At 46.1% G+C, this 16956-nt stretch overlaps 1 protein-coding gene across 1 annotated transcript in view; it reads left to right on the forward strand.

Annotated features, from left to right (window-relative positions):
• Positions 1–16956, forward strand: part of kidins220b (kinase D-interacting substrate 220b) — a 33006-nt gene continuing 16050 nt past the window's right edge. The window contains 19 exon segments of the mRNA XM_062436802.1: positions 1–132; positions 973–1071; positions 1377–1475; positions 2560–2658; positions 4724–4768; positions 4770–4826; positions 5277–5375; positions 6617–6813; positions 6923–7020; positions 7922–7923; positions 9116–9211; positions 9330–9428; positions 9623–9634; positions 9636–9801; positions 9910–10074; positions 10820–10993; positions 11870–11884; positions 11887–12034; positions 13016–13167. Coding sequence (XP_062292786.1) covers positions 1–132; positions 973–1071; positions 1377–1475; positions 2560–2658; positions 4724–4768; positions 4770–4826; positions 5277–5375; positions 6617–6813; positions 6923–7020; positions 7922–7923; positions 9116–9211; positions 9330–9428; positions 9623–9634; positions 9636–9801; positions 9910–10074; positions 10820–10993; positions 11870–11884; positions 11887–12034; positions 13016–13167 — 1954 coding nt within the window.

The raw sequence follows: 16956 nt of genomic DNA on the forward strand, positions 1-16956 counted from the left end.
ATGGACACCACCACCTCCATTAAGATGACCACTCTGGCCATCCAGAACCTGTTCAGCTACGTGGAGGAGGAGAACCTGCCGGCTCTCAAAGCTCATCTGGACCGATTCAAGGAAGTGGACGGCCGCAGCGACGTACGTAAACATCACGTTACTGTCAGAGAGAAAACACGGCAGGGTTACTGTATGGATGGTTTGAACATATAAGAACATTTCACTCAGCTCAGAGAGAGAATCAGGATTATAATTAAAGAGGAAATAGTCGTTAAACACACTGAAGAGCAGAGAAAAGCCTGCAGTGAGTTGCCGTGTAATCACCATGGCAACCTGCTGTCTGTGGTGAAGAGCAGCCAATAAAAAGCTGAGGATAGTTTAAGTACGTATTCCTGCCTGAAACACACAGAACATAAACTTAATGTGACTGTTTCTGCTCCTCACACTGTACGACTACCACACACACACACACACACACACATACACACACACACACACACACACACACACACACACACACACATACACACACACACACACACACACACAGACACAGACATACACACACATACATACACACACACACACACACAGACACACACACACACAGACACGCACACACACACACAGACACAGAGACACACACACACACACACACACAGGTACACACACACAGACACACACACACACATACAGACACACACTGACACACACACACGCACACACAAGCACACACACACACACACACATACACACACACACGCACACACACACACACACACACACACACAGACTCTAAAAGAATCAGGTTTAGTAGTATAACATCACATATTTCAGCAGTAGATTATTACTGCAGCACAGAGTGACGAGAGTTAAAGGTAAACGCCCCCTCCCCCTCTTCAGTGTGTTCACAGTGTTATTATTTATGTTTTATTTCATGTTAAAATCTGTTTATTTGTTTGTTTGTTTGTTTGTTGACAGAACGGTCAGACTCCTCTGATGCTGGCGGCTGAACAGGGAAGTCTGGAGATCATACAGGAACTCATCAGGAGAGGAGCCGACGTCAACCTGGACGACGTGGTGAATGAAACACACACACACACACACACACACACACACACACACACACACACACACACACACACACACACACACACACACACACACACACACACACACACACACACACACACACACACACACACACACTCCTGCGCCTCTTCAATGAAACAATAAAAGCTCTTCTCTGACCTTCACCTGACTAGCTCAGTTGCTAGGAAACAGGATGGTGCAGCTGTTTCCATGGTAACAGCGTCTCTCTCTCTCTGTGTGTGTGTGTGTGTGTGTGTGTGTGTGGTGTGTGTGTGTGTGTGTGTGTGTTTCAGGACTGCTGGTCTGCTCTGATCTGTGCAGCTAAAGAAGGTCATGTGGACGTAGTGAAGGAGCTGCTGGAGAACAGCGCTTACATCGAGCACAGAGACATGGTGAGAGGCTGCTCCTCCTCCTCCTGCTGCTGCTCCTCATCCTCCTCCTGCTGCTCCTCATCCTCCTGCTGCACATCCTCCTCCTGCTGCTCCTCATCCTCCTGCTGTTCCTCCTTCTGCTCCTCCTCCTCCTCCTGCTGCCTCCTCATCCTCCTGCTGCTCCTCCTTCTGCTCCTCCTCCTGCTCCTCCTCCTCCTTCCTCTCCTGCTGTATCTCCCCTTCCTCCTCCTGACTCTCCTCCTCCTCCCTCTCCTCCTCCTCCTCCTGCATCTCCTCCTCCTCCTCCATCTCCTCCTCCTCCTCCATTTCCTCCTCCTCCTCCTGCATCTCCTCCTCCTGCATCTCCTCCTCCTCCTCCATCTCCTCCTCCTCCTCCATCTCCTCCTCCTCCTCCTGCATCTCCTCCTCCTGCATCTCCTCCTCCTCCTCCTTCCTCTCCTGCTGTATCTCCCCTTCCTCCTCCTGACTCTCCTCCTCCCTCTCCTCCTCCTCCTCCTGCATCTCCTCATCCTCCTCCATCTCCTCCTCCTCCTCCATCTCCTCCTCCTCCTCCATTTCCTCCTCCTCCTCCTGCATCTCCTCCTCCTGCATCTCCTCCTCCTCCTCCATCTCCTCCTCCTCCTCCATCTCCTCCTCCTCCTCCTGCATCTCCTCCTCCTGCATCTCCTCCTCCTCCTCCTTCCTCTCCTGCTGTATCTCCCCTTCCTCCTCCTGACTCTCCTCCTCCCTCTCCTCCTCCTCCTCCTGCATCTCCTCATCCTCCTCCATCTCCTCCTCCTCCTCCCTCTCCTCCTCCTCCTCCTGCATCTCCTCCTCCTCCTGCTGCATCTACTCCTCCCTGTTACTGTTCACTACTCACCTATCATCACTTTGTACTAAATAAAAGACTTTTTAACAGATTAGAATAATAATCTATTAAATAGTTTCTTGTTTCATTTTCTATTTTCAACATTAAATTATGATCAAATTTTCCAAAATATTAATAAACTAATTATTTATTTACTTTTTCCTGCTTTAATTTAAATTCACAGTTATATTAATATTATATAGAAGTATTATTTATGAATGTGTGTTTGTGTTTCAGGGCGGCTGGACGGCTCTGATGTGGGCCGCTTATAAAGGTCGAGTAGACGTTACAACTCTGCTGCTGGAACACGGAGCTAATACCAACACTACAGGACAGGTAACACACACACACACATATACACACATATACACACATATACACACATATATATACACACACCAACACTACAGGACAGGTAACACATATACACACATATACACACATATATATACACACACCAACACTACAGGACAGGTAACACACACACACACATATACACACATATACACACTTATATATACACACACCAACACTACAGGACAGGTAACACACACACACACATATACACACATATACACACACACCAACACTACAGGACAGGTAACACATATACACACATATACACACACATATATACACATACCAACACTACAGGACAGGTAACACACACACACATATACACACATATATATACACACACCAACACTACAGGACAGGTAACACACACACACACATATACACACATATATACACACACCAACACTACAGGACAGGTAACACACACACACACATATACACACATATACACACATATATATACACACACCAACACTACAGGACAGGTAACACACACACACACATATACACACATATACACACACACCAACACTACAGGACAGGTAACACACACACACACATATACACACATATATATACACACACCAACACTACAGGACAGGTAACACACACACACACACATATACACACACCAACACTACAGGACAGGTAACACACACACACACATATACACACATATATATACACACACCAACACTACAGGACAGGTAACACACACACACACACACATATACACACATATATATACACACACCAACACTACAGGACAGGTAACACACATATACACACATATATATACACACACCAACACTACAGGACAGGTAACACACACACACACACACACACACACACACACACACACACATATACACACATATATATACACACACCAACACTACAGGACAGGTAACACACATATACACACATATACACACATATATATACACACACCAACACTACAGGACAGGTAACACACACACACACATATACACACATATATATACACACACACCAACACTACAGGACAGGTAACACACACACACACATATACACACATATATACACACACACACACATATACACACATATATATACACACACCAACACTACAGGACAGGTAACACACACACACACATATACACACATATATATAACACACACCAACACTACAGGACAGGTAACACACACACACACATATACACACATATATATACACACACCAACACTACAGGACAGGTAAACACACATATACACACATATATATACACACACCAACACTACAGGACAGGTAACACACACACACACACACATATACACACATATATATACACACACACCCAACACTACAGGACAGGTAACACACACACACACACACACACATATACACACATATATATACACACACCAACACTACAGGACAGGTAACACATATACACACATATACACACATATATATACACACACCAACACTACAGGACAGGTAACCACATATACACACATATACACACATATATATACACACACAGATAATAAAGATATATATGTCCCCTCCCTCCCCCTCCCTCTCTCTCTCTCTCTCCCTCTCCCTCCCCCCCTCTCCCTCCCCCCCTCTCCCTCTCTCTCCCCCCCCCTCTCCCTCTCTCTCTCCCTCCCTCCACCTCTCTCCCCCCCTCCCTCCCCCTCCCTCTCTCTCTCCCTCTCCCTCCCCCCCTCTCCCTCCCCCCCTCTCCCTCTCTCTCCCCCCCCCTCTCCCTCTCTCTCTCTCCCTCCCTCTCCCTCTCTCCCCCCCTCCTCCCCCTCCCTCTCCCTCTCCCTCTCCCTCCCCCCCTCTCCCTCCCCCCCTCTCCCTCTCTCTCCCCCCCCTCTCCCTCTCCTCTCTCCCTCCCTCCACCTCTCTCCCCCCCCTCCTCCCCCCCCCTCTCTCCCCCCCTCCCCCCCCCTCTCTCCCCCCCCTCCCCCTCTCCCTCTCCCTCTCCCCCTCTCCCTCTCCCCCTCCCCCCCCCCCCCTCCCCCCCCCCTCCCCCCCCACCCTCCCCCCATGCAGCAGTACAGTGTGTATCCCATCATCTGGGCGGCAGGACGAGGACACCGCTGACATCGTTAAGCTGCTGCTGGAGAACGGAGCCAAAGTCAACTGTTCTGATAAGGTGAAGATCTCGTTCTCTACCTCAGTCTGACAGTTCAGTCACAGAGGAGACGGAAACACTCTGAACACATGTAACACTGATCAGCCTGAAGGTGGAGAAAACAGGAAATATGAATAAAAGAGTTTTATAATTCATATTTTAGAAGCTTCAATGTAAAAAAAATCAAGTGAAACAGTAATTCATGATTCCTCTGTGTGTGTGTGTGTGTGTGTGTGTGTGTGTGTGTGTCTGTGTGTGTGTGTGTGTGTGTCTGTGTGTGCGTGTGTGTGTGTCTATGTCTGTGTGTGTGTGTCTGTGTGTGTGTGTGTGTGTGTATGTCTGTCTGTGTGTGTGTGTGTGTGTGTGTTTCTGTGTGTGTGTGTGTGTGTGTGCGTGTGTGTGTGTGTGTGTGTGTGTGTGTGTGTGTGTCTGTCTGTGTGTGTGTGTGTGTGTGTCCTGTCTGTGTGACAGTATGGGACCACTCCTCTGATCTGGGCGGCCAGGAAAGGACACTTTGACTGTGTGATGCATCTGCTGGAGAACGGAGCCGACGTCGACCAGGAGGGGGCAGTATGTACATTATTATTATCATTATTATTTTTATTATTATTATTATTATTAATATTATTATTAATATTATTATCATCATTATTATTATTATTAATATTATTATTAATAGTTACTGTAATATCTTCTATAGTTCTGCAGTTTGTTGTCTTTATATATGTTTAAAGCTACTTTTGATGGAAAAATGTAGCAATGATTTATATATTGATAACAGTAAATATAAATGTATATATTGACATTACATATAATATATATTAGTAAGATATTGTATGATGTTATGAATTAGTAATTAAACTAGCAGCATTGATTTAAGAAGCAGGGATTCAATAAGTTTTGACTTCTTCCTTTCGGATGTGTTTGACAGTGCATTGCATCATTGTGCTTTCTTTTTTTATATGTTGTTTTGTTTTTTCTTCTTTTACACATTTGAAATAAAATAATCTAATCTATATCTAATCTTTAATGTGAAATATGTGGCTTTATTTTATACAGCGCGTTTTAAATCTTAAGGGAGAAAAGTTAAAAACAGAGCTCTCACTCTGCTGATTTTACAAAAAACTTTCTACTTCTTTTACTTTGTCAAAAAAACTTCACATCTGTAGTTCTTTTTTATATTCTTGTATTATATTTTCATTATTACAACAGACAGAATGGAGGTCATAAAAAATAAAAAATAAATGCAAAATCTGAAAATAAATTAACTATAAATAAGACAGGCAGGTGAGTAGAATCTGTCTACCAAAACTATCCCATTTTTCTTTTATTCATATCATTTTCACAGTTTAATCTAGCCAACATCTTCTCGCACGCCTCAGTCCAAACATCTGTGTTTTCCACATATTCAATGTGGGAGCTCGGGGTTCCTTCCAACACCTCAGAATAGTCCGTGCACATGTTATTAGACCAGTTTTTAATATTCTAAAACTGTATTTGTTCAACAGGGGTACCATAGTTCTGTCTCCAAGGAGACATAGTCTTGGTGACCTGGGAAGTTCACAATTTAATGATTTACTCATATAATCTATAACTCTTTCCCACAAGGGGAGGTCACATCTGTAGTTCTAACATGAAACGTTGCAGGATGAGTTATAGGTTTGTTACTGACCTTAAAACACAGCCTTCATCATCATCATCATCATGTAATCTGAAACAAGATAGAAACTAATAAATAAAAGCATCCTCCCACATAGATAAATGATGATATTTAATGTTTATGTATAACTGGTGATGTGTTTGCTCCTCAGAACTCGATGACGGCTCTGATCGTGGCGGTGAAAGGCGGATACACAGACGTGGTGAAGGAGCTGCTGAAGAGGAACCCGAACGTCAACATGACCGATAAGGACGGGAACACGGCGCTGATGATCGCTGCGAAGGAAGGTTACACGGAGATAGTCCAGGACCTGCTGGACGCCGGGACGTACGTCAACATCCCGACAGGGTGAGACGAGTTCAATACGAGTACACAGTCACAGGGTTATATAGAAGGGAGAATACACCTGTTATACTGTGTGTGTGTGTGTGTGTGTGTGTGTGTGTGTGTTACAGAGTGGAGACACTGTGCTGATCGGGGCAGTGAGGGGGGGTCACGTGGAGATCGTCAGAGCTCTGCTGCATAAATACGCCGACATCGACATCAGAGGGACAGGTGAGACTCTACCTGTAGATACACACCTGCTGTTACACACCTGCTCATACACACCTGCTCATACACACCTGCAGATACACACCTGTAGATACACACCTGCTGATACACACCTGTAGATACACACCTGCAGATACACACCTGTAGATACACACCTGCAGATACACACCTGCTGATACACACCCTGTAGATACACACCTGTAGATACACACCTGTAGATACACACCTGCAGATACACACCTGCAGATACACACCTGCAGATACACACCTGCAGATACACACCTGCAGATACACACCTGTAGATACACACCTGCAGATACACACCTGCTGATACACACCTCCAGATACACACCTACAGATACACACCTGTAGATACACACCTGCTGATACACACCTGTAGATACACACCTGCAGATACACACCTGTAGATACACACCTGTAGATACACACCTGCTGTTACACACCTACAGATACACACCTGCAGATACACACCTGCAGATACACACCTGTAGATACACACCTGCTGTTACACACCTACAGATACACACCTACAGATACACACCTACAGATACACACCTGCAGATACACACCTACAGATACACACCTGCAGATACACACCTGTAGATACACACCTACAGATACACACCTACAGATACACACCTGTAGATACACACCTGCAGATACACACCTACAAATACACACCTGCAGATACACACCTGCAGATACACACCTACAGATACACACCTACAGATACACACCTGCTGTTACACACCTACAGATACACACCTACAAATACACACCTGCAGATACACACCTGCAGATACACACCTACAGATACACACCTGCAGATACACACCTACAAATACACACCTGCTGTTACACACCTTAGATACACTGATCAGAGATGTTGTGTGTGTGGTGATGATCAGAGATGTTGTGTGTGTGTGATGATCAGAGATGTTGTGTGTGTGTGATGATCAGAGATGTTGTGTGTGAGGTGATGATCAGAGATGTTGTGTGTGTGATGATCAAGATGTTGTGTGTGAGGTGATGATCAGAGATGTTGTGTGTGTGATGATCAGAGATGTGTGTGTGTGATGATCAGAGATGTTGTGTGTGTGATGATCAGAGATGTTGTGTGTGTGATGATCAGAGATGTTGTGTGTGTGAGGTGATGATCAGAGATGTGTGTGTGTGATGATCAGAGATGTTGTGTGTGTGAGGTGATGATCAGAGATGTGTGTGTGTGATGATCAGAGATGTTGTGTGTGAGGTGATGATCAGAGATGTTGTGTGTGTGATGATCAGAGATGTGTGTGTGTGTGTGATGATCAGAGATGTTGTGTGTGTGTGATGATCAGAGATGTTGTGTGTGAGGTGATGATCAGAGATGTTGTGTGTGTGATGATCAGAGATGTTGTGTGTGTGATGATGATCAGAGATGTTGTGTGTGTGATGATCAGAGATGTTGTGTGTGTGATGATCAGAGATGTTGTGTGTGTGATGATCAGAGATGTTGTGTGTGTGATGATCAGAGATGTTGTGTGTGTGATGATCAGAGACGTTGTGTGTGTGTGTGATGATCAGAGATGTTGTGTGTGTGTGATGATCAGAGATGTTGTGTGTGTGTGTGATGATCAGAGTGTTGTGTGTGTGATGATCAGAGATGTTGTGTGAGGTGATGATCAGAGATGTTGTGTGTGTGAGGTGATGATCAGAGATGTTGTGTGTGAGGTGATGATCAGAGACGTTGTGTGTGTGAGATGGATGATCAGAGATGTTGTGTGTGATGATCAGAGATGTTGTGTGTGTCGTGATCAGAGATGTTGTGTGTGTGATGATCAGAGATGTTGTGTGTGTGATGATCAGAGATGTTGTGTGTGTGTGATGATCAGAGATGTTGTGTGTGAGGTGATCAGAGATGTTGTGTGTGAGGTGATGATCAGAGATGTTGTGTGTGAGGTGATGATCAGAGATGTTGTGTGTGAGGTGATGATCAGAGATGTTGTGTGTGTGATGATCAGAGATGTTGTGTGTGAGGTGATGATCAGAGATGTTGTGTGTGTGAGGAGTTCTCACTCTGTTGTGTTTCCAGGAGAATAAAACGGCTCTGTACTGGGCCGTGGAGAAAGGAAACGCCACCATGGTGAGAGACATCCTGCAGTGTAACCCCGACACTGAGACCTGCACCAAGGTGAGACTGGTTACCATAGAGACACACACACACACACACACACACACACACACACACACACACACACACACACACACACACACACACAGGAGCTGAGACGTTGTGTTTCCTGTTGCAGGACGGAGAGACTCCTCTGATCAAAGCCACCAAGATGAGGAGCATCGAGGTCGTTGAGCTGCTGCTCGATAAAGGAGCCAAAGTGTCGGCTGTGGATAAAGTCAGTAAAAACATCTGTTAATATAACTTATATATTATTTATTATATTATATATTAATATTAATAATGATTTAATGATTGTTTTTAGCATCAGAGTCAAATTAAATCAGTGTTACATCATCACGTTCTTTACTACAGTTACTAGAATAATAGTAATAGATGTTAATAGATTGTTTCCTCTGGTGTGTTTCTCAGAAAGGAGACACTTCCGCTCCACATCGCCATCCGAGGCCGGAGCCGCCGATTGGCCGAGCTCCTCCTCAGAAACCCTAAAGATGGCCGCCTGCTGTACCGGCCCAACAAGGCGGGAGAGACTCCGTACAACATCGACTGCAGCCACCAGAAGAGCATCCTCACGCAGATATTCGGAGCCCGTAAGTCTGAGTTTCTGATTGTTTCCCTCCTTTGTATTCAGATTCAGGTCATTAATATAAGTGTCTGTCCCTCTGACCCCTCTCTGACCCCCCCGCCCCCCCCCCCAGGCCACCTGTCCCCCACAGAGACAGACGGAGACATGTTGGGTTATGATCTGTACAGCTCAGCTCTGGCAGACATCCTCAGTGAACCAACGATGCAGCCGCCCATCTGTGTGGGTCTCTACGCTCAGTGGGGCAGCGGCAAGTCCTTCCTGCTGAAGAAGCTAGAGGGTAACACACTGAGATACACACTCTCTAATACACACTAATACACACACACACACACAATTCCTTCCTGCTGAAGAAGCTAGAGGGTAACACACTGAGATACACACTCTCTAATACACACTAATACACACACACACACAAGTCCTTCCTGCTGAAGAAGCTAGAGGGTAACACACTGAGATACACACACACACACACACACACACACACACACACACACACACACACACACACACACACACACACACAGTAACACACACCACACACAAGTCCTTCCTGCTGAAGAAGCTAGAGGGTAACACACACTCTAATGCACACTAATACACACACACATACTAACACACACACTTTAATACACACACACACTCATACTAACACACACACAGTAACACACACACTAACATACACACACACACACACACAGAGTAACACACACACAGTAACATATATACACACACAGTAACACACTGTAACACACACTGTACACACACACACTAACATAATACACACACTAACACACACACACACACATACACACACACTAACACCCCCCCCCCCCCCCCCCTCCTCTTCCTCAGATGAGATGAAGACGTTTGCAGGGCAGCAGACTGAGCACACACACACACTAACCCCCCCCCCCCCCCCCCTCCTCTTCCTCAGATGAGATGAAGACGTTTGCAGGGCAGCAGATTGAGCACACACACTAACCCCCCCTCCCCCCCCCCCCCCCTCCTCTTCCTCAGATGAGATGAGACGTTTGCAGGGCAGCAGATTGAGCCTCTCTTCCAGTTCTCGTGGCTCGTTGTGTTTCTGTCTCTTCTTCTCTGCGGCTGCGTCGCCGTCGTCCTCGGATTCACCGTCGACCCCAAACTGGCCATGGCCGTCAGCCTCAGCCTGCTGGCGCTGCTCTACCTCTTCTTTGGTGAGACTGACACCCCCCCCCCCCCCCCCCCCCCCCCCCCCCCATAACCATAACCCCCCCCCCCCCCCCCCATCATCACTCATACCTTTATAATAAGTAGACTCTGTAGATCCTTCTGGAGGGTCGGACTCATTTTCATTCAAGGGTCACATACAGTCCGATATGATCTGATGTGGGATCATTAACAAGATGGAAGAAAGGAAAGAAGAAAAGAAAATAAGACATGAAGGAAGGAAGGAAGGAAGGAAGGAAGGAAAATAAGACAGGAAGGAAAGAAGGATGAAAGAAGGAAGGAAGGATGGAAGAAAGGAGAGGAAGACAGGAAGGAAAAAGGGAAGGAGGGAAAATAAGACAGGAAAAAGGGAAGGAAGGAAGAAAGGAAAACAAGACAGGAAAGACAGATGGAAGAAAGGAGAGGAAGACAGGAAGGAAGGAAGGATGGAAGGGAGGAAAGAAGGAGGGATGGAAGAAAGGAGAGGAAAACAGGGAGGAAAAAGGAAGGAAGGAAGGAAGGACGTACAGACGAATGGAAGGAAGGAAGGAGAATAAGACAGGAAGGAAGGAAGGAAAGATGGAAGGAAGGAAAGAAGGAAGAAAGGAAAATAAGAGAGGAAAAAAGGAAGGAAGGAAGGAAGGAAGGAAGGAAGCAAAAGAAGACAGGAAAGAAAGATGGAAGGAAGGAAGGAAGAAAGGAGAATAAGACAGGAAGGATATTGTTTGATATAGATAATCTGGTCACTTCAGGCAAAGTTTCAGTTTAATAACAAAGAAATAAAAGTGTTTTTACAGCTTAAACTGGGTCAAATGAGCTCCTGAACAGGATGTAAAGGGTTAATAAAGTGATTCTGTGTTAATAAAGTTTCTCTGTGCTGACAGTGTTGGTGTACTTCGGCGCCGGCGGGAGGGTGAGAGCTGGACGTGGGCGTGGCTGCTCAGCACGCGGCTGGCTCGGCACATCGGCTACCTGGAGCTGCTGCTGAGGCTGATGTTCGTCAACCCGCCGGAGCTGCCGGAGCAGAGCACCAGAGCACTTCCTGTCAGGTGAGACCATAGACTGTATATAAGAAATGGACGTAACATCCGTGATGTCACCCATTGGTTTGTGGACTGCTGCTCGGAGGCCAATAGTATCGGATCTGAGCAGCGCCATCTTGAACATTTCAGGTGCATGCTGGGAAAAATAAAAACAGGGATTCTACTTATATGGGCATCAGGAGGAGCATGAGGCGCCCTCCTGAACCTGTGAACCAATCAACCTGTCAATCACCACATAGCCACGCCCTAATGCATACCCTGCTTTATCGTCACATATAAAATCAGGGAGGCCAAAATGTCCCAAATGAACATCATACTGCATTGAAGAAGGCTTTAACTAGCGATTGTCCTCGAGTCAAAGAAGGAAGGGAGGAGGAAGGAAGGAAAGGAGGGAGGAAGGAAGGAAGGAAGGAAGGAAGTAGGGAATGAAAGAAAGAGAGAAGGAGGGAGGGAGGGAGGAAGGACAGATGGAAGGAAGGAAGGGAGGAAGGATAGAAGGGAGGGAGGATAGAAGGAAGGACAAGAAAGAAGGAAGGAAGGTAGGACGGAGGGAGGAAGGAGGGAGGAAGGAATGAAGGACAGAGGAAAGAAGGAAGGGAGGAAGACAGGAAGGAAGGAAAGAAACGGGGATGGAGGGAGGAAAGAGAGAAGGAGTAAGGAAGGAAGGAAGGAAGGAAGGGAGGAGGGAGAAAGGAAAAGAGGAACAGTCAAAACAGACAGGGTCAATTTGACCCGAGAGGACTTTGAATTTGACTTGTATAGAGACGGAAGTCCTTTTGACACCAAAACGGTCGCCCCCTGGTGGCCTTTTGATAGAATGCAGTTTTAAGTTACTTCCCCGTTGGCCTCATTTCAGAGGACCAGAACTGAGACTGAGACAGAGAGCCGCCGCCTTCCTGTCCCGCTCATAATGACTATCATCTCCAGAGGATGTGATGTCACTGTGATGTCACTGTGATGTCATGGCGTCTGTCCCCCCCTCCGCAGGTTCCTGTTCACGGATTATAACCGGCTGTCGAGCGTCGGCGGCGAGACGTCGATGGCCGAGATGATCGCGACGCTGTCGGACGCCTGCGAGAGAGAGTTCGGATTCCTCGCTACGCGACTGTTCAGAGTGTTCAAGACGGAGGAGACGCAGGGTACACACACATACACACACATATACACACTATACACACATATACACACTATACACACACACACACACACATATACACACTATACACACACATACACACACATACACACACATATACACACTATACACACTATACACACAAATATATATACACTATACACACACATATATACACACATATACACACATATATACACACATATACACACACATACACACTATACACACTATACACACAAATATATATACACTATACACACACATATATACACACATATACACACATATATACACACATATACACACACATACACACTATACACACTATACACACAAATATATATACACTATACACACACATATATACACACATATATACACACATATACACACTATACACACATATACACACACACATACACACACATATATACACACATATACACACATATACACACATATATACACACACACATATACACACATATATACACACACACATATACACACATATATACACATATACACACACATACACACACACATACACATACATATACACACACACACACAGTAACACACACACATATACACACTGTAACACACACACACACATATGCACACATACACTGTAACACGCACACACACACACATATAAACACATACACACACACGCACACACACACACATATAAACACATACACACACACGCACACACACACACACACACACACACACACACACATATAAACACACACACACACACACACACACACACACACACACCAACCCCTCCCCTCTGACCCGCCTCTCTCTCCTCAGGAAAGAGGAAGTGGAAGAAGACGTGCTGCGTTCCGTCCTTCGTCCTCTTCGTCTTCGTGCTGCTCTGCCTGCTGACGGGTTTGGGTCTGCTCGCCGTGTTTAAGGTGGACGGAGACAACCGCACGGTGAACGCCGTGCTCATCGCCATCGGCAGCGTGGTCGGTCTGGCTCTGCTGCTCAACTGCAGGACGTGGTGGCAGGTCAGCGACTCGGTGCTCAACTCTCAGAGGAAGAGGCTCCACAAGCGCCGCCAACAAGATGCACAAGCTCAAGAGTGAGGGCTTCATGAAGGTGAGAGGGCCGCTGGCATCAGCTGTTAGTCATCAGCTGTCAATCATCTGTTAGTCAGCTCAAGGTTCCCACCATAGACTGTATATAAAATGGACGTAACATCCGTGACGTCACCCATTGGTTTGTGGACTGCTGCTCGGAGGCCAATAGTATCGGATCTGAGCAGCGCCATCTTGAAAATTTCAGGTGCATGCTGGGAAAAATAAAAACAGGGATTCTACTTATATGGGCATCAGGAGGAGCATGAGGCGCCCTCCTGAACCTGTGAACCAATCAACCTGTCAATCACCACGTAGCCACGCCCTAATGCATACCCTGCTTTATCGTCACATATAAAATCAGGGAGGCCAAAATGTCCCAAATGAACATCATACTGCATTGAAGAAGGCTTTAAACTAGCGATTGAGACCATAAACACATTTTGAAAACGTTTACTGAGGTTAGAAATCAAGTGAGAAGTTGGTGAATTCTCCATTGACTTGTATAGAGACGGAAGTCCTTTTGACACCAAAACGGTCGCCCCCTGGTGGCCTTTTGATAGAATGCAGTTTTAAGTTACTTCCTGGTTGGCCTCATTTCAGAGGACCGGAGCTCCCCTCCTGATGCATAGTCTGTTCTTACGCTGTCTAATATTAAGGTACAGCTCTTCTATCCAGATATAAACTCTTCATGTTGCTCTCAGAGTGAAAACGTATAAACTCTGCTTTCTGTACGCTCTGCCTAAACCACGCCCACCTCCACATGAACCAATCAGATTAATCAATAATAAAATAATCATTAGTTGTAGCTATAGATGATGTCATGTTCCTCTCTGACTGTGTGTGACCTCTGACCTCCCAGGTGCTGAAGCATGAGGTGGAGCTGATGGCGAGGATGGCGAAGACCATCGACGGTTTCACTCAGCACCAGACGAGGCTGGCGGTCGTCATCGACGGACTGGACTCCTGCGAACAGGACAAAGTTCTGCAGATGCTCGACACTGTGAGACGATCCGTATTATTATATATATATAACGTTATTATAATGATCCGTATTATTATATATATATAACGTTATTATAATGATCCGTATTATTATATATATAACGTTATTATAATGATCCGTATTATTATATATATAACGTTATTATAATGATCTGTATTATTATATATATAACGTTATTATAATGTTTAAGCTTCTTGTCGGCCTCCCGGGTCAAAGTAACCCCGTCTGTTTTGACTGTTCCTCCTTTCCTCCCCTACTTCCTTCCTTCCTTTCCTTCCTCCTTTCCTTCCTTCTTCCTCCCTCCCTTCCTCCCTCCTTTCGTTCCTTCTTCCTACCTCCCTTCCTTCCTTATTCCTCCCTTCCTCCTTCCTTCCCTGCTTCCTCCCTCCCTTCCTTCCTCCCTTCCTTCCTTCCTCCCTCCCTCCTTTCCTTCCTTCCTTCCTCCCTTCCTTCATCCCTCCTTTCCTTCCTTCTTCCCTCCCTTCCTCCCCCCTTCCTTCTTTCTTCCTTCCTTCCTTCCTTCCTTCCTTCCTTCCTTCCCTCCCCCCTCCCTCCCTTCCTTCCTTCCTTCCTCCCTCCCTCCCTTCCCTCCTTCCTCCCTCCTTTCCTTCCTCCTTTCCTTCCTTCTTCCTCCCTTCCTTCCTTCATCCCTCCTTTCCTTCCTTCTTCCTCCCTTCCTCCCTCCTTTCCCTCCTTCCTTCCCTCTTTCCTTCCTTCCTTCCTCCCTTCCTCCCTCCCTCCTTCCCTCCCTTGACTCGAGGAAAACAGTAGTTATAAACTTTAACCCCGTGTTCTCTCTGGGTTCTCTGGGTTCTCTTCAGGTGCGCGTGCTGTTCTCTAAAGGTCCGTTCATCTCCATCTTCGCCAGCGATCCTCACATCATCATCAAAGCCATCAACCAGAACCTGAACAGCGTGCTGCGAGACTCCAACATCAACGGACACGACTACATGAGGAACATCGTGCACCTTCCCGTCTTCCTCAACAGCAGAGGGCTGTCCAGCGCCAGGAAGATGTGCACGGCCGCGCCCGCCAACGGGGACGCCGCCAACACCGACGGTAACAGTACGGTGGCCCCGGAGGTCAAAACACAGCAAGCATTACAGACATTACTGAGTCAAAAAACACACACATCTTATTAATATTCATTTACGAGACTGTACTGTGTGTGTTTGTGTGTGTGTGTGTGTGTGTGTGTGTGTGTATGTGTGTGTGTGTGTGTGTGTGTGCAGGTTGGCACGAGGAGTTGGACAGGAAACTGTCTCAGCACAGTTTAGGAGAACTCACAAAGTTTGGCAGCATGACGACGCTCAGCGGTGTGTGTGTGTGTGTGTTACTGTGTGTGTGTGTGTGTGTGTTATTGTGTGTGTGTGTGTTACTGTGTGTGTGTGTGTGTTTCTGTGTGTGTGTTTGTGTGTGTTATTGTGTTTTGTGTGTGTGTGTGTGTGTTTGTGTGTGGTATGTGTGTGTGTGTGTGTGTGTGCGTGCGCGCGTGCGTATGTGTGCTTGTAGATATTGGACCCAAAATACAGACTCAGGAGTAAAAGATGAGGGGAGAGCAAGGGGAAGAAGCGAATTGAGAACTTTAGATTTGCTGACTGTGTAATTCAAATGTGCTTCAGTTTCAGCTTAATATCCTGCACCTTTAGCAAACACAAGCAGCCACAGAAAATATAGCCTTTGGTTTTGCTTG

This window comes from Scomber scombrus, chromosome 17 (assembly GCF_963691925.1).
Source record: "Scomber scombrus chromosome 17, fScoSco1.1, whole genome shotgun sequence".
Classification (NCBI taxonomy): domain Eukaryota; kingdom Metazoa; phylum Chordata; class Actinopteri; order Scombriformes; family Scombridae; genus Scomber; species Scomber scombrus.